General features: G+C 50.6%; 1 protein-coding gene across 6 annotated transcripts in view; it reads left to right on the top strand.

Annotated features, from left to right (window-relative positions):
* Positions 1-23723, top strand: part of MSI2 (musashi RNA binding protein 2) — a gene marked incomplete at both ends in the record, with an annotated part of 397735 nt that overhangs the window by 315475 nt on the left and 58537 nt on the right. For all 6 annotated transcript variants that reach the window (XM_080712694.1, XM_080712696.1, XM_080712693.1 and 3 more), the window contains one exon: positions 8978-9060. In XM_080712694.1, the coding sequence (XP_080568820.1) occupies positions 8978-9060 (83 nt within the window). The remainder of the gene's footprint in view (positions 1-8977; positions 9061-23723) is intronic.

Raw genomic sequence — 23723 nt, 5'->3', positions numbered from 1 at the left:
CCTGAGATTAGGATGGCTATATGAAAAAAATTACTTGTAACCAAAGAAGCACTTGGCATCTGTCTTGGAGAAGACTATCCTCACATTTCAAGGTCAGATGTTGGCTGGAGCATCCTTCAGCTGAAAAGGAAAGAAAAGCACCTTTCCATTTGAGGAATTGGTTCCCCTCTGGCAAATGCCGCCCACGAAGCTTAATATTAATTTAGGGAATTCAGTCTTGTACAGTTCCAAGGAACTAGATTGGAAAGCTGATAGTGCTGTTTCTGTTATCTGATTCCCTAAACACCTGAGATCACTCCCCTAGTCTGGACCCATCTCCCCTCCACCCCCCAGCATCCACCCCCAAAGGTGTCTGGAGAAACACAGGTGTGAGCTGGCTCTTGACTCACTCTCCCCCTCCTGATTAAGTGGTGTGAGGGAATAGAGAGGACCCACATCTATTCACACTGATCTCTGCACGCGCGCGCCGCTTGTAATTCCCCACAGCCTCAGCCTGCTCTGCAAGGCAGAAAGAAATATGACCAGGCAAGTTGAGAAAATAAATTAAACTAAGTGTCAACTTTTCTTGTTTTTCTCCTCATTATTAAGAGATGGAGTGGGGCTCGTTTATCAAGCAGGGGGAGAAATTAATTGACACGGCTTTAATATCATGATGTCTGGCATGTCTGGTCACATTCCTTCATTTTTTGGAAAGGCATTTTATTATAGTTTACAGCAACCAGCTGCCAAACTACGGGTGTAAACGAGGAAGCAGGTGCATGAAGGATGCTGCTATTGGGGGGCCGTGATGCCACTCCGGTGGGGATGTGGTGGGGATGTGATGGGGAGGGGGCAGCTCAGGAGGAACTCAGAGGAGGCAACTGGCTGGCTCATGGCAGGGGGAGGAAGGGTGTGTGTTCAAGGGGAATGTCTGCAGGCCCCTCCAAACTATCCCAGGCTGCTTTTCCCACAGAGGGAGACAGGTAGCCTGTGATGGCCTCCTGGCCGAAAGTCTTCATTCCCATCAGCTTGGTTCAGTCCTGCATGGAGAATGGGTCAGTGTGCCTGGCCCTACTCTTTGTTCTTAATAAGGCTGGAGTGAGTGCTTCTGTTGATGCCCCAGGGCACTGACTCATTGGAAAGTCATTGCTCAGAGAAGTGCCAGCATCGCCCTTCCTCTGCTTCCTGCAGATCTGTGGTTTGAGTCTGGAAAGGTTCAGAAAAGTCATTCTCCCTAACCAGGGCTGGGGGGCACATGCCTGTAATCCCAGCACTTGCAAGGCTGAGACAGAAAGATCATAGATTCAAGGCCATCCTTAGTAACTTAATATGACCCTGTTTCAAAATTTTAAAAAAAAGCTGGGGGACATAGTTTGAAGGTAGCATACTCCTAGATTTAGTTTCTAGTACCCCCCCAAAAAAGTCACTCAGTCATTCTCTCCGTACCCACATTAGGTTAGGCTGACTTCGGAGATACGTCCATTGTCTTTTTGCATGTAGAGGCCCCTTTTGTTTGTACCTCTGAAAATGCCTAGTACCCCTGACCTGCAGTTATGCTAGAGGAGTCAGAGTAGGCAATAGGAAAGCAGCTTGTAGCTGGAATGACGGTCGGTCGAATCTTCCCTCTCTTGCTGCTGGGTTATTGGGAGGAGGGGCTCTCGCTCATTTTGTAGATGTTCTGGTAGGGACATACGATGGAGCAGGGTTGCAAAGCCAGGGTGTAGGGCCACCTGTATGGTGCGCTACAGTGGAGAGAACGGGGGTCTCTGTTCTTCATCTGTAAAATGGGAACAATCCTCCCCGTTCCCCAGGTGAGACCAGGGGTAATGAAACTGAGTTAAGGAATGGCTGCTTGACAGGCATATAAGCAGTTGTCTTTTTGACATTATTATGCAGAACACAGACTTATAACAAATAACTACCTCTGGGATGCTGACCTGAGATACAGCTGAAGGGAAATGACTTTGCTGCTAACTGAAGTGCACACTAGGTGGGAGAGCAGCCCCAGCCTCACCATCACCCCAGCCCCTGCCCCATGCCTAATGCTGGAAACGCCCCGCAGCCCCCATAGCAGCTGGGACTGGATTCCGCTAAGTCTGGGTATTGCACAGTGAGCGCCCCATGCCTCTGTCAGTACTCAGAAATGTGTCATTTCTTTTGGAAAGGCAGCTTGCTTTTTTTTTTTTCTTGGAACTGATCAATCTTCTGAATTACATCTTTCTGAGGACAAGCATCCAGGGCATGGGAAGCCACTCAATGCCTGCTCAGCTTCTGTGCACACTGCTCTCACTTTTGCTGTTCTTGCTGGATGGACCTGGTTGGACCCTCAGACTTTTCCCACTTAGGGTTACAGGACAGCTGATTTGCTACAGGCTGTATAGCCCATCGTGATAGCCCAGAAATATTCAGGGCCAGCTGGGGGTGGGCCCTGAAGAAGTCCTGGCTCAGGCTCATACACACTTCCCTCTTCGAGCCAAGTGGCCACCAAATTCACCTTGGGATGCTCTGATCCAAGGACAGACAGCTGCTCCAAGAGAAGCTCCGTGGTGATGTGGAAACGGGACGCCTGGGTTCAGCTCCTGTGCTGGTTGAGTAGCCACGTCACGATAGACCAGTCACTTAGCCGTGCAGAGCAGTAGAGCGAGCGCAGTGACAGTGCGGAGCCTGCCCCGACTCCTGCTGCGTTGCCTGGGGGACCAGCTAGGCTGAGATGTGAGAGGCATTTTCAAACCAGAAAGTTGTCTTTGCCCGCACCTGAGGGATCCACATCTATGCAGCAGCAGCCCACCGATACTGGTGCTCCCCCAACACTGAGTTATCAGCCAGAGGGAGGAGCAGGAGTTATAAATACCCTTGCATACACATACCTTAAATGGGATACTCAGAATAAATTTAACAAGCTGGGGTTGCCCCCCCCCCACTATTACCAAGTGTTAAGTCACGCTTTGTATTGATTCCAAAGGTGCCTTAGGCCTTAACTGATTGCCTCTTATGTGTTCATTGACCTATATGATAAGAGAAGAAAATTATTTTTGAGGCTAGGAGGAGGCTGTTTCCATCTTTCCCTCCCTGACCTAAAAAATAATTCTCCATAAGTTAACTGTTGACTGTTCCTCTGTGATTGTGTTTGGAGCAGGTTATTTTAATTTCAAGGTATCTTGTTTTCTGTTCTCTTCTTCTGTGTGTGTGTATGTGTGTGTGTGTGTGTGTGTGTGTGTGTGTATGTGTGTGTTTTGTAGCCTTGTATTGTTCTGATGAATATTCAGTTTTATTCATTTGAATAAAAGAGGGAAAAAAGGTTTGACTGTTAAATGCTTATCTCTTAAATAGAGCTTACCTGTTGGTTTCCAATAATAGCTTCATTCAAGAGGACACCAGAATTTCATTTCTAAATGCTCCCTATCAGGAGCTACCCCACTTAGATCCATTTTGGAGTCCTTCTGTGATTGGGACTCACCTTCTCACCACCTTCTTTGCCCAGAGCCCCTCCCAAGTGTGGGCTGCAGGCTGCAGTTACGGGTCGGGTCTTGGGAGTGCATGACAAGCAAGCAGTGTTTCTTTGGTGAATTGGTCTGTTACTCTCCAAGCTTTGGGCCTCTAACATCCAGCCCCTCTGAGTTGTCAGTCTCCGGAGGTCCTCGTGTGCGTGTGTGTGTGTGTGTGTGTGTGTGTGTGTGTGTGTGTGTGTTACCCCCAACACTAGGAATTGAACCTAGGAGCATTTTCCTCCAAACTCCACCTCCAGCCTTTTTTTTCTTTTTCTTTTTTTTTTTTTTTTCTCGGTACTGGGGATGGAACCCAGGGGCATTCTACCTTTGAGCAACACCCCCAGCCCTAATTTTTTTTATTTTTTTATTTTTTGGAGGTACTGGGGTTCCTGGAAACCCTTCTACCTCCGGGCTACACTCCCAGACCTATTTTATATTTTTATTTAGAAATAGGATCTCTTAAGCCAGCAAGGCTGGCTTCGAACCTGCATGATCCTCCTGTCTCCGCCTCCCAAGCCACAGGGATTACAAACATGCACCACCACGCCCAGCGTTTTATTCTTTATTTTTGAAACAGGGTCTCATTGAGTTGCAAGGGGCCTCAAAGTAGCTGAGGCAGTCCACAAACCGCAGTCCTTCGGTCTCTGCCTCCCAAATGCTGGGATTACAAGTATGTGCCACCACGCCCAGCCTTTATTCTTTATTTTTGAAACAGAGTCTCACTAAGTTGCAGAGGGTCTCACTAAATAGCTGAGGCTGTCCACGAACCACAATCCTCCAGTCTCAGCCTCCCAAATGCTAGGATTACAAACGTGCGCTACCATACCCTCCTCCAGCCCTTTTTATTTATTTTTTTTTTGTTTTGTTTTGAAACAAGGTCTTGCTAGGTTGCTGACAGAATCTCTACATTGCTGAGACTATTTGTGAACCTGTGATCCTCCTACTCACCCTCCTAAGTACTAGGATTACAGGCATGTACTACCACACCCAGCTTGCCTCCCCATTCTTACTGGTGGTTTGAATTACTTTAAATACCTACAGAAGAGGTCTCTGGCTCCAGGGTGGTGTCTGAGCATCAAGGGAAATGAGAAACAGTGCAGGGGATGTTCACCAGGCTTCCTCAAAGGGAATGATGGACTGTACACCCTTACAGACTCCCTACAGCTCAGAGTCCTCCCCCTGGCAAGGACCACAGTGGGACCACCACTCCAGGTTTGCCTGTTGGGAGAGACCCAGATAAGTCATGGGACTCTCCAGAGGCACAAAGCTCATGTTTCCCTTGCTTTTGAGCAAGGATAACTGTGTGTTTCTTTTACCTAGCTGGCTGTGTCTCAGTTTGATGGCCTTCATGGGACTCCCTTTCTGATTCTCTTTGGGAGCAACTGCGGGTGGATAAGCATCACTTCCTGCCTCCACCCAGCCCTCCCTAGGCTCCTGCTGAATCTCTATTCCAAGCAGATTGTTCGAAAGTCTGTGTTGCCTTGAAAACAATATGCTGAGAACTAAGCCAGACATAGAAGGACAAGTACCATATGATTGTACTTGTGGGAGGTACCTGGAACCGTGAGTTCATAGAGACAGAGTAAACCAGGGGTTACAGGAGCCGGGGAAGGAGAAGGGGTTACTGTGCTGGCACCTTTCGTTTGGATGATGAAAAAGTTTTGGCAATGGCTGCACATTGTGTCTTTCCGTGCCACTGGTTGTACACTTATAATGGTTAAGATGGTAAATTTTATGTTACGTGTATTTTACCATCATAAAAAATTTATTTCAAAAAAGAAAGAGGACTGACAAAAGGGGCTTTCCTACCCACCACCCATTCTCCACAGATTTCTGACCCCATTATTTTTCTCCTCCACTCCTTAGTTCAACTTCTTTGAGGTGATTGTTTGTCAGAGTTACTAATTCATTGAAAATGATAATGCACCTGTGAAATAAAAATGATTATATGTTAAGGAATAACACTTATTGATAATTAAGTGTTTCATTGCTTCTTTGCTTTTCCAAATGGAATAAATAAATATTTTAGACATAATCAAGTTTGTTTTCTCCATTCAGGCCAAATAGTCAGGGATGTCAAGAAGATACAGATCTTTGGAACACTGCAAATGAGTCTTGACATCACAGAATTGTTATGCATCCGAGGTGTAGAAGCTGGAAATCCAGGCTCTCTCCTTTAATCAGGACAATCATTTTTGTGCTACTCGAATTTTGAGTCCTGTGGGGCTGGGGAAGGGATCAGCAGGGAGAGTATCAGAGTTAGAATCTGGAATGTTACCAGGCCGCCTCCCCTCCCCCAGCTGTCTGCATTTCAATCTCTGTCTCCCAGCTTAGCAACCCTCATTTCTTTCTGGGCTTGGTGGCACAGAATGGGAAATTGTGGCAGCAAAGAGCCCTGCGTGCCGGGGACCTTGGTGGTGGAGGTCAGTGACTTGCACGGTAGGCCAGGAAGGAGCTGGGCGGCAGCAGAAGCACAGCCTTTGTGCAGGGCACTAAGCCTTGGGCCCCATGTGACCCGACTCCCGGGCCTGCATTCCAGGATCAAGCCAGTGTGTGCAGCTGCAAGGTGACTTCCAACCAACCAAGCACCCCGCCCCCGTGCAGAGTAATGTCACTGGCCAGGTCGGTGGGAGTAGGGCACATGGGGGCAGCTGAAACCTGTGACCCCATCGGACTGCTAGCCTGTGGCTTCCATAACAACAGGCTACAAACATAGTGGCTTAAAAGAACTGAAACTGATCCCCCTAGCCGTTCTGGAGGCCGCGCTGTGCTCCCTCCAGAAGTTGGGGAGGGGCCTTTCCTCACTGGCCAGGTCTTCCTGCATCTCATGGCTCCAGCTGGCCGCGCTTGGTTTGTGCCCACATCACCCCTTTCTCTCATCACCTCCCCTTTACATAGCCTTCTCCACTATTGTCTCTTATGAAGACACCTGTTTTTGGACTTAGGGCCTGCCCTAAATCCAGGGTAATCTCTTCTCAGGATCTTTAATTACATTTACAAACACCCCTTTTCCAAGTCAGGTCACATTCATGAGTCCCAGGAGCTAGACATGGTTGTGTATTCCACCCATTACACTCACCCTAATAAGCAGTGAAGTCCCCAAAAATTCATCCACCTGGGCTTGTTTTATTTGCAAGGTACCTAGGTTTAGAACCAGGCCTGAAAGTGGCCTTCGAAGACAGCCGGACACAAAGGACATTAGGGATTCGGGGAAGACTGGGTCCTTTCAGGGGAGATGCTCTGACTTGATTCCCCTTCCGTGTGTGTGTGTGTGTGTGTGTGTGTGTGTTACATACATAATACATACATATATACATACACACATAAATACATAAGATTGAACTCACGGACATTCTAGCATTGAGCAACACCCTCAGCCCTTTTTATTTTTTATTCTGGAATAGGGTTTCACTGTTGCCCAGACCAACCTTGAGCTTGAGATTCTTCTGTCTCAGCTTATGGGGAAGGGTTTTAGTGGAGCTTCATTTCAAACAACCTCATGGTATCTGATACCAGCTTCAAGCCTCAGAGGTAATGAGACCTTGCTTTTACTGGGTGACACCAGGGATGACTTGCCAATTTCAAGCCCCTGCAGCAAACACTCATATCCTTAAGGTGTGTCAAGATATCCTCTTTCATGTCTATGATGAGCTGGGCTGTGCGTACTGGGAGCACTGGCCCACTGTTTGGTGTGTGTGACCGGCCTGTACTAAAGACCATGGTTGCATGTGGGTGGTGCTCCTGGCCCTATTTTATTGGAAGTTGTTTGAGACTAGAGTGGTCTTCTTTTCCTGAAGAATCATCTAGAGCCTGCAGGAGCCATGTCATAGGGCTTTATATATTGGCTTCCTGTTCCCCGGAATTCCTTAGAAGGTGTGGTAGTGTTATATGACCCAGAAGGGACTTGAGGGATTCCCTCTCCACCTTGGCTTGCTGGGACCCTGAGCAGACATAGACACTTGAAAAGGAAGCATTGTGTGGTTCTGACTGACAAGAAGCACTAATGACTTTCATACAAGAACAGCCATTTTGATCATTTGTCTTCCCGTGTGATTTGTCTGTCCAGCTTTGATTGTGGCAGGGTTCGCATCATTGGGAAGCAGAGTGTCTTAGTCAGTTGGAGCTGCTATAACAAAGAACTGTGGCCTATCAACAGCAGCAGTTTCTTACAATTCTGGAGGCTGGAGGGAGGGCTTAGGGGTCAGCATGGTTGGTTCTAGAGAGGGCTCTCTTCCTGGCTTACCAACAGCCACTTTTCATTTCGCTTCACTGGAAGGGGGCTCCCGTGGCTTTTTATAAAGACACTAAGCTCATTCACGAGGTCTCCATTCTCATGATGGAATTATTTTCCTAAGACTCCCCCCTCTCAACCTCATCTCACCAGAGAGTAGGATTTCAACATACAGATCTGGGGGTTAAAGAGGAACAGCATAGACATTCAGTCTGGGAGCAGAGAGCTCTGGGAGTCCTGATTGGGGTTGTGACCGAGGTGTGAGACCCAGTGTCCAGTTACGCCACCTTAATTTGCAGGTATATAATGCCAGGCCCAGAGAGGGGCCTCCCCACTTTTAGGTAGATAAGATATATATTCAGAACTGGATCTCAGCTGCCCCCCACCCCAGCAGCATGTCTACCCCTGCCTGAGCCCTCCCCTGGGTTCATGCTGAACATCACAGCTGCGCTCCATCCGAGGTGGGGCACGTCCCTGCCTGTGGGTCCGAGTGGCAATACAGTGCTTGCTGAGCAGGGTCACAGATGGGGCTGCATGCTGGAAATTCTGTCGGGGGTGGGAAGAGAAGAAAGGAAGGGCAGGAGGGTGGAGAGCGGCCCTCAGGATGCTGAGCTGCATCGCCTGCCAAAATTCTTCAGTGCAGCTTGTCTAGCAAAGCCGGTCTCCAACCGAGTAAATACAGTGGATAGCTGACGGGCTGACAGCAGGCATCAAACGGTCTTAAACTGCCCCAAATCCACAGCGCTTTTGAAGCAGCAGTGGAAAAAGGATGCCCGCACAGAACAGAGGCCTGCAACTTTTAATAGTTTCTTCCAAGCCTCAGGATGTCCTGATGAGGTATTAGAGGAAGTAATTCAGGAAAAAAAGGACAAATAACCACCTCCATCTGGAGGCCGACCCGAGGGCTGGCCGCTCCAACTCACAGAAAGGGCCAGCGTGGCCCCACGCCATCCTCAGCTCCCGGAGCCCACCCACCCACCTCAGCACCCAGAGCCACAGGCTCTGACCCTGGTAAACAGCAGACAAGCCAATTTCTTGTTTGCTTCAATGCAAATGTAAACCATACAGCGGCCCACAGCCTGTAGGTGAGATCACTAACTTTTTCTCACTGTTGGAAGGGTGCTGGGTACAAATTAGAATCATCACCTGGACTTCCAGGCCCTCCCAGGGACCTGCCCACCCAGGCCCATCAAGACTGTTCTGACTGCAGGCTGTCACCTCGGGCTGCCTGCCAGAGCCCAGCTCACCCCTCCTTTCCCTGTTTTCTCTTTTCCTTTAGGGTTCGGCTTTGTCACTTTTGAGAATGAAGATGTTGTGGAGAAAGTCTGTGAGATTCATTTCCATGAAATCAATAATAAAATGGTAAGTCTGGAGGGATGGCCCTGAAATGGGACACCCCTTCCTCCAGTGTGCACTGCGGTCTTGTCTTCCTGTGGGGATAGGCAGATGTGGGCCCGGGGACCAGACTCTAGGATTCAACCCTGCATATGCTAGCACTTGTTTATAACAGGGAGCACCAGCTCTTTCTCTAAAGGAGCAAACGGTAAGTATTTTCAACTTTTGGAGCCACATTGCTGACCATCAGAACTACCCTGTGTTATGGTGCAGAAATCCATAGGCTGCTATACTGTGTAAATGAGGGGGCTTTGTTAAGATTTGTTTATGAACACTAAAATAGGAATTTTGTGTAAATTTCATGTGCTGCTTGTGTGTGCGTGTGCGTGCGTGCGTGTGTGCGTGCGTGCGTGTATGCATGCGTGCATGCATGCATGCTGAAAGTCAAACCCAGGGCCTCATACATGCGAGGCAAGTACTTTTCTGCTGAGCTACATCCCTAACCACATCCCTAACAACAAAAACAGCCAGGCGTAGTGGTATATTCTATAATCCAAGTTCTTGGTATACTGGGACACGAGGATGACAGATTTGAAGCTAGCCTCAGTAACTTAGTGAGACCTTGTTTCAAAAATAAAATAGGGCTGGGGGTGTAACTTAGGTAGAATTCCCAGTACCACACACAATTTTTTTAATGTCTAAAAGGTTAAAAAAGTTAATTTTTCACCCTTACAGATTAGGTGGGTGGGAGGGTGCTGAGGGTGCTGCAGGTTGTAGTTTGCTGAGCCCTGGTTTAGGACATTCTTTCCACATCCTGCATTTGAGGGATCCATCCTCGATAGGAAGTTTACCAAACTCTTTCTTTTGGGGCCCTGGCTGAGTAATTAACATTCTCCCCTGTGATCAATTAGACATTTTCTGCCCTCCTGACCAGCTGCTTCCTTCCTTCCTTTGGCTCTTTGAAGTTCCTTTTCCTGCCTTAGCAGCTTCAGGAGGAGGGGAGGTTGAATTCTTGGAAATTTGGGGGAGCTGGGCAGGCGTCCCAGAGCAGTGTCCACCAGAGGGCGCCATGCCATGTTCAGTGTGTGCCTCCTAGCTGGGTGTCCCTTGCTTCTCTCTTCAAATTGAATATGGGAGGAGAAACCTCTCCTTTGTGGTCCCAGAAAAATGGGGGCTCAGCAGGTGTTTCTGGAGCCATTTGCAGGTCCTCCGGAGCACAAACATTTTGGTTGGCCAGCAAAGACACCAGCCCTGAGAAGAGAGGACAGATGAATGCTTCAGTCACAGCTGTAACTTTGATATTTTCTCCCTTTTGTCAAAACATTCCTTGCTTCTGAAACATGCATTCAGATATGCATTGTATATTGGTCTGATATGTGTTCACCAACTTTAAATTCAATAATAGAGCTTTTAGTGTGGATAAGATCAAAGCAATCTGCTTAGCATGTGGTGCTACAGGCCTGATTCAATATTTGACTTGCTAATTTTTTCCCAGGGCACTAAAATAATATTGTTCATATTGTTCCTAGCCATCATATGCATCTGAAATGAAAGTACTCTTTCTTTGCATACTGGATGTCGGAGGCATCGTGCACACATTAAAATGGTACTGCAGAGATAGGTGTGAAGGAATAACACGGGTCCCTTTATAGGCTTTGTCTGTCTCCCAAATGCCATTACCTTCCATTTGGTACACCTGTCTTCCTCCACCCCGTGTGTGTGTGTGTGTGTGTGTGTGTGTGTGTGTGTGTGTGTGTAGGTCACTACTTGCTATTTTTAAAACTAGAGAGACAGAGGACTTAAACCTGTGTGCAGTGCCCAGCTGCCTTGTTTATCCTAGCCAGAGCATGCTATTGACAGGCTCCGCTGAAGGCTGCCTGGGCAGCAGGGAATAGAAGAAGCAGTGGAGAGTGCAGGCAGATGCCCTCCTATCCTGCCAGGACTTCACGGTTCATCGAGGAAGGCCTGGTGCAGGCAAGAGACAGCTCCATGTGCCACCTTGAATGCAAATATGCAGCCCTTCACTGTTGACAGGCTTGGAAATGAGCCTGAGAGCCAGGTGGGGAAGGACTTGATCCTCCTCACTGCTTCAGTGGGGAAACTGAGGCCCTGGGCTGCCCCCAGGGCTACGCAGATGGTGAAGGAGCCTAGGTCTTGAGCTTACTGGCTGCCAGATGAACGGTACAGACAGTTGTTGGAGCTTGGGGTGGAGAGTAAATCCCAAGGTAACTGGGAGGTAGTTTCAGCCCCAGAAGAACCCATGGCTGGCTTGAAGCCAGAAGAGTTTGCCGCCGTTTCTCCTTCATACTCACCCCTTCTCTTCACCCACAAGGAGGTTCGCTATGGCAGGTATGGGTCACTGGTGATTCTGACCGAAGAGTTTCTATTTTCCTTTTCATCTGGAGCTAGTACTTGTTCTTTGAGAGGTAAGACAAGTCAGGCATGATGGCACACACTTACCATTCCAGTGCTTTGGAGGCTGAGACAGGAGAATCTCAAACTAGCCTCAGCAACTTAATGAGACCCTATTTCAAAAGAAAAAAAAGAAAAAGAGCTGGGGGCTTAGCTCAGAGGTAGAATGTTCCTGAGCTCAACCCCCAGTGCTAAAAAAAAAGAAAGAAAGAAAAGAGAAAGAAGCCAAAATGGATGTAGACAAAGCAGAGGAAGAGGTAGGTGCAGGGTAGCTAGGATCCTGGGCTCTGGAGGTGATGGTCCAGGTTTCCAGCCCAGCCCTACCAGCTGAGAACACCAAGGGAAGAAATTCAGCAGTCCCTGGAGGGGACGTCAGTAAGCTGGTAACAGAGCCACCTCATTGGTGGCTAGAGGTTGGGTGAGACACATGAGCAGGGACTTGGCGAGGCCTGGGCTCCGGCTCGTTCAGCATCTGCTCTGTCTTCATCATTTGTGCCTTGTGTTTGAAAGACCCTCCTCCAGACAGCCTTCCCTTCTCTGACGAAGTGTGGCGTGGAAGGGGAGTTGGCCGAGGAGCGCGCATTCTGAGTTGCTTTGGATTCTCTTCTGAAACCCAAAGAAAATAAATGCATTTAAACTGTGCTATAGGCAGAATTCAAGTAAAAGATCCAGAAAGATAAGAGAACTTGGAAACCATCGAGCAGGAGCCTGCATGGTCAGTAGAATGTTGGAGGAGTGTTGGGGTCCCGGGTGGCGCTGTGACTCTGCAAAGGCTCATCTCTGACCCTCGTTATCTTCCTGGGACTTTGGAGGAGCCATGGGTAGCTCTAGTTCGCCGGCACGCCAGCAGCTGCCATTTCCTAATACTCACCTGAGACGGGTGTCACCGCCCAGGAATCAAGAAGATTGGACTTGAATTCAGGTCTTCTGGTTCTATCACATGTGCCTGGCACTTAGCAAACTTCGTATAAATAAAATAATTAAACTATCAATGAATAAATAAATTAGAGAATTGTGGAATGGATAAAGGAATCAGTGAGGGTCCTATTGTGACTGCCAGACACAATAGCTCCTAAACACTTTGCCCATCTAATTTGCCTGGTGAATCCCCTGGGCATTTTAAAACCTAAGGCCCTTCTGCACGCACCTTCCAGACAGCCGGAGCAGGCCCAAGCTCCCCTGCCTGCCCAGGCCCAAGATAGCTACCTTGGGAAAGCCAGGATTACAGGAAGCCCTGTTCTCACTCCTTGTGCCAGCCCTGCCTTAAGGAGGCCATCTCCAGGATGGAGCAGGAAACTGTCTGGAAAGAACTCACCTGGCACCTTCTCACACAGATATCACACAAATAGCTAACACTTTGGGGTGCCGGTGACATCCCCTGCTAAACACTTGCTGAATGCATCTTACCTGATCACCACATGCACCCCAGTGTAGATACTGATAGAGAGCCATTTTATAGACAGGCAAGGGAAGCAGAGAGAGATGGAGCAACCAGCCTAAGCTCACAGCCAGCAAGTGGCAGTCCAGAGTTGGAGCCAGAAAGCTCTGCTGCAGAGCTCACGAGTGCACCCTCGAGGCTGTGCTTCCTCTGGGCTCAGGGACTCTAAAGTTCATCCTGCTGGACTACAGGCCTCCCATAGCTGCTGAATGCCTTTCCTCCCCACCCTTTTGGGACCCAAATGGGACTTCTTTGAGCTAGAAGAGTGGAGGACACAGGCTCACCTGGGACAGATTCCTGGCTAGGGAAAAGGGCCAAGTTGGAGTTTAAGGGTCCTGACCAGCAGGTGGCAAGGGGCGGTGGGGGGGGGGGGCTGCCACCAGAGCTCAGGGCCCAACCCAGGGAGAGCCAGAGTGGAATGCAAATGTGCCTCGTTATCAGTGAGCACAAATGCACTCACCAGCCACCTCCTCGTGACCCTGGGATAGGGGCTCCTTTCTGGCCATGCCACCAGCCTCAGCGCGGAACAGCTAATAACGCCCCCTGCTGCGTCCCCCTGATTGAAGCAGCCCCCAGCAGCAGGGACACTTGCTTGATTAGTCACCAGAGCTCAGCCTCCCAGCGGCCTCCTGACGAGCCAGGCAGCTGCAGAGAGGGAGGCAGGCATTGACAGAAAGCCAGCTCCAGGTTTCCTCAGAGGCCTGGCATCCCCGCCCCAGAATAATGTCAGAGGGGCGATGCCCTCACTGGGCGGGGACTTGGGGTACAACCTTCCTCTAGGCTTTGCTCAAGAGAAGGGAAGAGGTGTTGACAGGCACTGCACTAGCACTTTACAGTATACTCACCATCTCCCTGCATCCTCACAGTGCCTGAGAGAGGTCCTGCCACCACTTTATAGACAGGGCCACTGGAGCTCAGAGCAAAGAAGGGACTTTCATAGTGAGGCAGTTATGAGTGGTAAAGCTGAGATTCAAACCTGTGTCATTCTGGCTTCTGTGGTTTTCCTACTGCATCCTGCTGCCAACTTGGGCACACCTAATATTTAAAAATCTGGAATGCCAGGCATGGTGGCACATGCTTGTAATCCCAGTACTTGGGAGGCTGTGACAGGAGGATTCCAGGTTCCCAGCCAGCCTCAGCAATTTGTGAGGCTCTCTGTAACTTAGTGAGACCTTGTTTCAAAATAAAGAATAAGTAACAGGGCTGGGATGTAGCTCAGAGGTAGACTGCCCCTGGGTTCAATCCCCAGTACCACGCAAAAAAAAAAAAAAAAAAAAAAAAAAAAAAAAAAAAAAAAAAAAAAATCTGGATCTATCAGACTAGTGATGTAGGGAAGCATTTTTGTTTGCTTTATACAAAGACTGCTACAAGGTTCCTTTAAATAGTCCTTTTTCTTATTCCTTTTAGGTGGTCAGATTTAGAGAAATTTGCTGAGTCACTGGTGGGTTACATCTAGTTTGGTTTTCCATTGTTTTGGAAGGAGAGAAGGCCTGGCCCCGGTGGTCAGCATGTGGACGTATCCCTGCAGCTTGGCCATTTCTGGGAGCTAGTTAGGCAGGCAGAGGAGGTGCAGACACCCTCAAACCCCAAGTCAGGAGTTGCATGCCAGCAACCCCCCAATGATTTGTGTGCACATTAAAGTCTGAGGACCACGGAGCAAGAATCGCTGCTAATGATGGATAATGGATATGCTGGGTCATAAATGGTCCATCCAGCATCAGAAGGAAGTTACCTGAGCAGAGGGGGAGGAGCTGGAATGAGCCAGCCTCTCTGGGCACCAGGATCCCCAGGCCAATCGAGTGCCCTCAGTGCCACTCCTTGCTCCCTTTATGGACAGAGGCCAGCTATCTCCGAGGAACTCTTGGTACCCAGGACTACCCTCTGACCACCTGGTCCTTCCCTATTCATGTCACCACTGCCTTAGTGGTGATGGTCTGAATCCTCCAAACGGCATGCATGTGTCTTTGGAACCTGAGTCCAAATAGTAGGTTTAACACTGCTGATTTTGGGGCCACTGGTGAGTCCCCAGCCCTTGTGCACCTATAGCCTCCTCTATTTATTTATTTTGTATGTGTGTGTGGTACTGGGGGTGGAACCCAGAGGCTTTCTACCTCCGGGCTATACTCCCAGACCTTTTTTATATTTTATTTGGAAACAGGGTCTCACTAGGTTGCTGAGAGCCTCACTAAGTAGCTGAGGCTGGCTTCGAACCCGTGCGATCCTCCTGTCTCAGCCTCCCAAGCACGGATTACAAGCATGCACCACCAAGCCCAGCTTGCAGCCTCCTCTAAAAAGAGGGAAATATGAGGGTCACTGCCCTTTGCAGCTTATATACGCCTGGGAGGTCTCGCCTGCTGTAGCCAGGTCTGTAATTGGGCAGCCTGTGGGATCAACTACTATGTTTCCGTAAGAGGCCAGATAGTAAATATTTGAGGCTTGGGGCGCCTATGGTCTCTCACAGCTATTCAACTCTGCCCCTGCAGCCAAACAGCCACAGATAATATGTAAATATGTGGGGAGGGCTGGGTTAGAATAAAACAACATTTATAAGCACAGGCCACACCCAGGCAGATTTGGCCTGCTGGTTAAAGTTGCAACTCCCGGCCTAATCTCTCATGGCGCAGGCAAGTTGTGAAGTGCTGCTCCTCTCCACGGGTTTCTAAGCAAAGGTTTCTAGCCGAGTGTTTGGCCAGGTTCACCACTGAATAATATTTTATTCATCAGAAGCAGAAAAGAGAGAGGTGCCCCCAAATAGACACGGGTTTGGGATAGCAGCCTATGCATTCATTCTTAGGGGAGCCAGAGGGAGAGTGAAATGGGCCAGAGTGGAGTGCTGTCAGCCCCAGAGACCTTCCTGGCAGAGGGTACCGCAAACCTTCCCTGCAGAACAGCCGACAGTCCACTGCTGCTTTGTGACTTTTGCCTTTGGACTCACTGGCTATCCCTCCTAGAAGAAGCGGCATGATGATGCTTCCTTCGGAGTGCTGGGACTCCGGGCCTGTAAAGGCTTTGGAACTGAGCCAGGCTATAGCACACTCGTCAGAAGTATAGATCTTTAATATCACCAGCATCATTCTTAGAATCATTTTGATTGAGAGAATATGGGCTCCCCAGGAAAGGAGTCCATATTCCAGGTAATAAGAAGTGAGTGGTGTGAGGTGCAGGATGGGGCAGGGCTGACCCGAGCCTCCTGCAGGGGAGGAATTTGAGCTGGGCACATTTGGTTGCCTCTAGTTGGAGGAGGGCCCTGAGAGCTCCTAGATCCCAGAAAGACTGTCGGACTTTTCAGTTGAATCATCCCATGGGGAGCAAAGCCTGCTAGGATCTCAGGCCTGCCGCCTTCAGGTCAGGGAACACCTGGGGACAGCCTCAAACAGGGCTCAGGAGGGAGGACCAGGAGGATGAGTGAGGAGAGCTCTGACTCGACCTCTGGGGCTCAGTCCTACAGTGCCGGGCCAGACCATCCATGGAGTCTCCTCAGGCTAGGGCAGGCATCTGGGCCCTGCCCCCTGACAGTGCCCAGTGGCTGGGCTTACCTCTCCTCCCTCTGGCTGCCTGCCCTGAAGAGGGAGGGACCCAGCCCACAAGAGGCGGGAGGAGTGAGGAACGTGGGTGGAATCTACTGGGCTTCTGTATTCACCATCCTGTTTGTACCATGGTTCTCACTCGTAAGCTAATTTTAGCCATCCATTCTGCTTCTGTTGCCATTTATAAAATGAAAATGTCAAATGCAATATTAAACAAGCAGGATGAAGGCAAAAAAGGAAATGCCAGAGAGGCATTTAATAAATGAATCCCACGTTTACGTGGGAGAGGGAGAGAGCCTGCGCCCACGCGTCACACACGCACGTGTACACATGCCACTGTGTACCAGCTCTGAGAATGAGAGCAGAGCCAGTTGTGTGTCGGGCAGCCCTGGGAGGCGGGCAGGGTTGCTTGGTGGTGAGTGTGTGCTGCTCTCTAGGCAGAAGTGATTTGGCCTGCAGGGAGGTGGCGGTGGCCTCCCAGCTGCATGACTTTGCCTATTTGCCCTTCATCTGCCCTCTTTCTGGGTCAGTGCTGGGGGGCCAAGGTGGGCGGGGTGTCCTGCAGCTCTGGCTCCCCCACCTCCACACCACCACAGAGGGTGAGATGGTGATTGAGGAGCTTGGGACCCCTGGAAGGGGTTCCCTTGTTCTTCTGCCCTCCCTGGGGCCTGAGACTTTTATCCCAGGCTCCTCCTTTTTTAATCCCTTTCTACAGCTGCTGCACCCCACATCCAGGGGGTTTCAAGCTGATGCTCATGCCACACATTGTTCTCTCGCTTTTTAGTAAACGAGTGCAGCCCCTGACAGGGTCTCTGACAAACCCGCCATAGGCGGGGGCCGACCTGCGCTGCCTTCCGGCAGGCTTTGAGCACCCGCTGGACGCCACGGTTCATTTTCTCTTTGAAATGCCCTTGCAGGTGCCCAGAAATAAAGAGAACAGCTGCTGCTGCCGCCGTCAGCTTTTTCTCCAAATAGTGCAGCCTGCGAGGCTCCTTTAGCACACCTTGCTGATGAATGCAGAGAGATTGGACTACCTGGCTAGCAGGCAGGGCGGTCAGGACACCAGGCCACGGGCTGGGCCCTGAGGGAGCAGTAGCTGTTTTTTTTTTCTCCTTCCTAATTCCTGTCTTTGGGGATGGACTTGCACCTAGGCTCCCTGTGGATCCAGGGAAGGGGTGACTCGACCAACAGTATCCAGGGCCTAGCACTGTGGAGGGCTGGCTGATGACAGCCCTGAGGGGTAGGCACTACGGTCTCTGTCTTACAGATGAGGACACCAACTGCAGAGAAGTTCTTCAGCTGCTCTCAGCTCAGAGAGGCAGCAGGTGGAGCAGAGGTTTAAAGCTGGGAGCCTAACTGGGCATGGTGGCACATATTTGTAACCCCAGTCCTTGGGAGGCTGAACAGGAGGATCTTGGGTTCCAGGCCAGCCTCAGCAATTTAGTGAGGCCCTTTACAACTTAGACCCTTTTTCAAAACATAAAATAGGGATGGGGTATAACTTGGAGATAGACTGCCCCTGGGTTCAATCCCTAGTACCCCCAAAATATACTGGGAGCCTAGCCCGATGTGATGATGCATGCCTGTAATCCCAGTACTTGGGAGCTTTGCAGGTTCGCAGTCAGCCTCAGAAACTTAGCAAGCCCTCAGCAACTTAGTGAGACCCTGTTTCAAAATAAAAGATAAAACAGGGCTAGGGGTATAGTTCAGAGGTAAAATGCCCTTGGGTTCAATCCCCAGAACCACACACTCAAAAAACTGAAGTCTTAGCCACTGAGCCATGCTGCCACATGACAGATATTTCACACTGCTACATGCTCCTTGATGGGGACAGGATAGGGGGTGGGGCTGCTGGGTATCTTGGACAGTATTGGACCAGCTCCCCTCTACCCAAACTCTGAGCACCTCTGGGCGAAGAACCACATCTATAGTCTCTGTCCACACCCAGCCCTGCCTGGTAAATAGTAGGTGCTTAATATTATTAGTTTATGACCTACTTCACTGTGCCATCACTGATTTTAATAAAACACTGAGCAGAGGAAACAGTGGATGAAATTAATTCTGTAAGTGGTAAGAAAATTAATTCTGGAAGGTAGAGTCAGGAATAACTTTGTGGGAGAAATAACATCCAGTTGTGCCTGGAGGACGGGAGCAGGGGAGAGAGGCCAGGGTGCAAGAACCCAGAAGAGGCAACCGGGGTTTTGAGTTTGGGGAACCTACTGTTGAGTCCCGGCCGTGCTTTGTGGCCCGGGCAGGTCACTCTTCAAAGCCTCAGTTTCCTTGTCAACTAGGAGCCCTCAACCGAGCAGGGACTCAGAGCAGTGGCTGTTCTTTGAGGACTACCATCCATTATGTGCATACATTATATAATCTGCCGACACATCTTGCACATTATGTATGTATGCGAAGGCACGCGCATGCACACAGTGCTGGTGTGACTGCCTGGCACGTGGGTGGTGCTCAGTAAACTCTGATCCTCCTCCCTGGAGTACGCAGACAGGTCAGCTGTTGGTGACAAGCTCGTGTCCCCTAAAGGCACAAATCCCTGCTGGCCGCCTCCACTCTCCTGCCGGGGCTCACCACAGTGCTTCCCCCGCAGAGCCTGTGCTGGGCCCCTCCACAAGGACTCTCTCTGCAGTAGAACAGGACAGGGTGCCGTGTACAGGCAGGGCCAATGGTGCTTGGCCACATGCAGGTCCCTGTTCACAAGGACAGTGCCTGAAGAGGAGAGAGGGCCAGAACGTAGAACTCCCTCCCACTCACCTGCCCTCGTCACCAGCTGCCAGCTGGCAAGCCGAGCTGAGTTGGCAGGGGCCAGAAGGGCTTGCTCAGAACGGCTTGCTCAGAACAGTTAGGTCTGCTTGCCTGCCAGCTTCCAAGACTGGGTCTTCTCAGTGCAGCTGCCTGGATTTCCAGGGGTAAAATTGTACCCAGCCAGTGAACAGGTCTCAAGGCCTTGCTCTTCCCACACTCTCCACTCACCTGGTTGTGATTCCATCCTGCCTCTGGCCCAGAGTAAGAAGAGCAGCTCCCTGGGATCAGGTCTTGGGAAGAGAACTTAGGACTGAGAAGAGGGGCTTGATGCTTGACTCCAAAGGCTGCCCGGGGGTGGTGGCCAGCACATCCATCCCAGGCAGGAGCTTCTCCTGTATGCAGGAGAGCCGTGGGTCCTCCCACCTCCAGGGCCCTCCTCACCTCCCTTCTCATAGAGAGGGTGTCCGTGTGCCCCTCTCCCTATCTGGGGACTCCACATGCCTTTCTCCGGCAGGCAGGGCCAGCCTCTACCCACGAGGCCCGAGCAGTTGTGTGGGCCCTGGGCTCAGAGGGGCCCTGGGCTGGTTAGGGTTCTGCCATCACCATCCTCAAACTTCATAATTGTTGAGTGAGGGCCCCTCATCGTCATCTTTAGCTTGTTTCATAGCTGGTCCTGCCCTGGGACCGACTAGGGCGGGGTACAGTGTGGGCCCGCCACGGTGGAAGGGCTTGCCTTGGCCTGCTTCCTTGCTCTGTGGGCTCCTTCAAGGGAGATCTCCAGATCTTGATAATTGACCTGCATGATCCCCACAAAGGGTTTCACCTTTATGAAGTCCCTAGAAAGGCTTACGATCAGCAGAAAGAACAAGAGGACTGTGATCAGGAGGAAGAAAGGCTGTGGCCAGAGGCTGCGGGGAGGTAGGGGATGGGGCAGGTGGTCTCTGAAGATGTCACTGATACACTCCTGCTGTGACAGATCCTCCTGGCTGTCAGGTCATAGGCAAGGTCCGAGTCCTCACCCTTGCACGTCTTCGCCTCTCTCCTTCCTTGTCTTCTTATACAGCCCTCGAGGCCTAATGACCACAGGAGGTGGTCTATATAAGGTTTCAGAGAAGCCATGTTCACCCGGAGTGCCAGAATTGGCCTAAAGGAGGCCAAGCTGATCCTGGGCAAGGCCAGGCCAGGCCTCAGGGAAGCCATGGACAGACCGGCACCACCTTGGAATCTGCAAGATATCCTCCCCCTGATCTGCTGCTCCCCAGGAGGCCTGGCCCTCTGTTCTCCCTCCCTTCACCCAGACAGCCAGACAGTCAAGGTCAATGTCTAAGCACTGGGGCATTTATCCTTTGAAATAGGTGTGTCTGCCCCTCCCTCTTCCCCTCCTTCCCTCCCTCCCGCTCTCTCCATGAAGGAGCATATAGTGAGAAATGAAACTGCAGACACTGGCCTCTGTAGGCCAGACAGAGCCTCCTTGTCCTGGGAGTCCATCAAGGCCACAGGTATGGTGCTTGGGTTTCTCCCTGGCCCCTGGGCTGACTGCTGACTGGAGCTGTTTGTGTGCAGGCCAGGGGAAACAAAAGCCTTTTCACTTCCCAGAGCTGGGCTTCTTTAGCGGATGCCTGCTTCTCCCCAAACAGACCAGCCCAGTGGGAGCTTGCCTCTGCAGGGGCTTCAGAAGGGAACAGGAGCAGCCACTCAGAGTGACCAAAGGAATGCTGTTCCCAAAGAAGCTCTAATATCTTCCCTGAAAGTTGGGCCCAGCATCCCTCAGGAAGAGGGGGTGGCTCAGGGCATGCTCTCCTGGCATGGGCCAATACTGCAGGCAGACATGGGTTCAAATCCCAGTCTCACTACACATGCACTGGGTCTGGACTGCAGGCTAGGCAGCTGAAGTCTAGAAGATGATATATAACTAAAAAGGGCATTATTGACAAAATAGGCCTGTGGATGGTATATTACTCTATCAATATTAAATGTCCTAAGATTGATAGCTGAAGAAAAAATACCCTCATGTTTAGGAAATGCAAACCATAATATATGCAGCTGGCTCTCAGATGCAAACACTTGCACACATACACCTATAGAGTGTGTGCAAACAAGAAAGCAAAAGTAACTATTAGCAACAGTGGCTCTGGGAAAAGGGCACCTGGTTTTCTTTAGGCTCTCTTTGCAACTTTTCCATATGTTTGAAGTTGTTCCTAAGAATTAGGAACAAGAAACCTCCTTACTGAGCTGCTATAGATGTTGATGCCTACAAGCAGTACAGAGACAAGCAGGCTTGATGATGGCAGCATGCGGCTGGCCTCAGTGTCCTCTGCAAAGATGTGCTGCTGCTCCAGCTGCCCCAGAGGTGAGGGGCGCCCGTCAGGTTAGCATGCTGAAGCCCTAGCCAGGAGAACACAGGAAGCCACGCCTTTTTCTCTAAGACCAATTTGACAAGTAAAATGGTGTATTTTTAGAAAGAAATTTTAAAGCGTATCCCATCTGGGTTGGGGTGGCATGTCCCTGGGCCTCTAGTTCCTGGCATGGCCTTGTTTTGCAGCTTTGCCAGCCTTGGGATTTGGAAATGGAGACTGAGCTTTCCCGAGGTGAGCAGCTGGTCACAAGGGGCCTCTGAGGCTTCACGGTCCACATGGAGTGTCCTCCCTTACTTGCCCTCAGGGCAGACTATTCCATTCTATTGCCGTTTGAGAGTGGTCAGTGGATGAGACTCAGGACTGGAGGCAAAGGTGTTTTTCCTCCAGACTCACCCCAAGGCTGCCCTGTGGAAGGCACTTTGGGAGAGTGCTTTTCCTTTGGGCGTGGGTGGTGGGAGTGTTCACCACAAGCGAGGGTGACAGGAGGTGGTGCAGAAACAGCTGGAGCAAGAAGCTTTTGTCTCTGATGACCTTGGGAGCCAGACATACCTCTCTGGGCCTGCAGCAGGAAGGCGGCTTCCATATCCTGCCCCATGATGAGAGTGGCCCTCCATGCCCATGGCCCCAAGAACCCAGCCAGCCAAACACCTCCGTGAGGAATGCCTCTCCTGCTCTGTCTGCTCTCAGCCTTCCAGTGATCTCATATAATAAGCTCTCTCCAAAGATGGATCCTACCATCTCAGTCTGACAGTATTCATGCCCTCCACGCTGGAGCCAGGCTGGCCCAGCAGAACCAGTCTGTTGTAATGGAGGTGGCGCAGTGTGAGCCCAAGGCCTGGTCAGGAAGCGCCGTACAGCTTCTGCCTCTCTCGAGTCACTTGAGGTGCTCTTGGAACATCCCTCTGGGAACTCAGCCACCATGCTGCAAGAAAACCAAATGTCCTGGAGAAGCAGGAAGCGCCCCATGCAGCAGCCTTGGACCTCCAGCCTAGCCAAAGTTCTTTCTGACTCCAGCCCCGGCCACCGTCCAACCACAGCTCCAGGAGAGACCACAAACGGACACCTAGCCTGAGCCCAGTCAACTCATAAACCATAAGGAAGAATGCCCTGTGGTTGCTTGAAGACACCAAGTTTGGGGCAGTGTGTTGCACAGCAGTCTATAACTACGATGTGGCGTGCAGCCAGATGACTTAAGCCAGGATCAGGCAGGGAGAGATTTTTCCCACTGGGTTTCCAGCTCTGCCCCGAGTTTTCAAGCTTGCTGGCTTGTACAGGGCCCAGGGGAGGGTGACCCAAATATGGTATAATGCCAGGGGCTGCGGAGTGACAAGCCCAAAAATGTTGAGGGGTAGTTCAGCGCATGAGAACTTGCATTAATCTTCAGAGAACAAGACAGTCAGAGCCAGTTCTATTTCAACAGAATGAGTGCTCTGAGAGGTGGAGGCTTGCCTGGTTTATCATCGTGTCCCCCAAAGCCTAGCTCTTGCCTGGCACATCAAGTTCCTCCGCATCGTTGAATTAAGCAGCCCAAACTCCAGGAGCAGGGGGGCTTGCGGGCAGGCCTTCTGGTCCTGAGAAATCTTTCGAAAAGCCTTCAACACAGGCCAAACTCCCTGCTGTGAGCCCTGCTTCCTCCCATCACTCAAGTGCCCAGGACTCAAATGCCCAGCACAGGCCAGGGTCCCCCAGAGAGTGCGTGTGCCGCAGCCCCTGGCCCTCTAGAGCACTCACCATTGACACGCAGGTAGTTGACAGAACTCTCGGGATCCGTGCTGCCCAGAGTGCCACCAGCAAAGATAGAGCAGAATTAAACAGAGCTGCCAGCTCTGTTCGGTGAGAGGAAGAGTAGGTGGGTTTGTTTAAAATACTCCCATTACAGTCAGTTAACCTTTATGTTCCCTAAATGAAAATTGTATAAACCTGAAATTTTCGTTGATCAGGTTGCCTAGGAACCGGCAGCAGGTTTTCATAAGACAATGCAATAGATTGTCACCGATAGGGCTATTAGGAAGCGAGCTGGTTAGCAGCATTATTCCCCATCCTGGTGTTGGCATTAGGTAATTATCTGTCTGGCTGTGCAGGCCACGCCCGTCTTCCCAGGCTGGGGCAGGTTCATGCAAATGAGGTTTCTCGGCCTGCTTCTCTCCAGTCCCCTGGGGCCTGGGGTTCAGGAGCCAGTTGCCACTCCTGAGCTTAGGAGAG

The sequence above is a fragment of the Muscardinus avellanarius genome (genome assembly GCF_963383645.1).
Source record: "Muscardinus avellanarius genome assembly, chromosome: 16".
NCBI classification, from domain to species: domain Eukaryota; kingdom Metazoa; phylum Chordata; class Mammalia; order Rodentia; family Gliridae; genus Muscardinus; species Muscardinus avellanarius.
The sequence above is the reverse complement of the archived record's forward strand: the minus strand, read 5'-3'. Positions and strand labels throughout refer to the sequence as shown.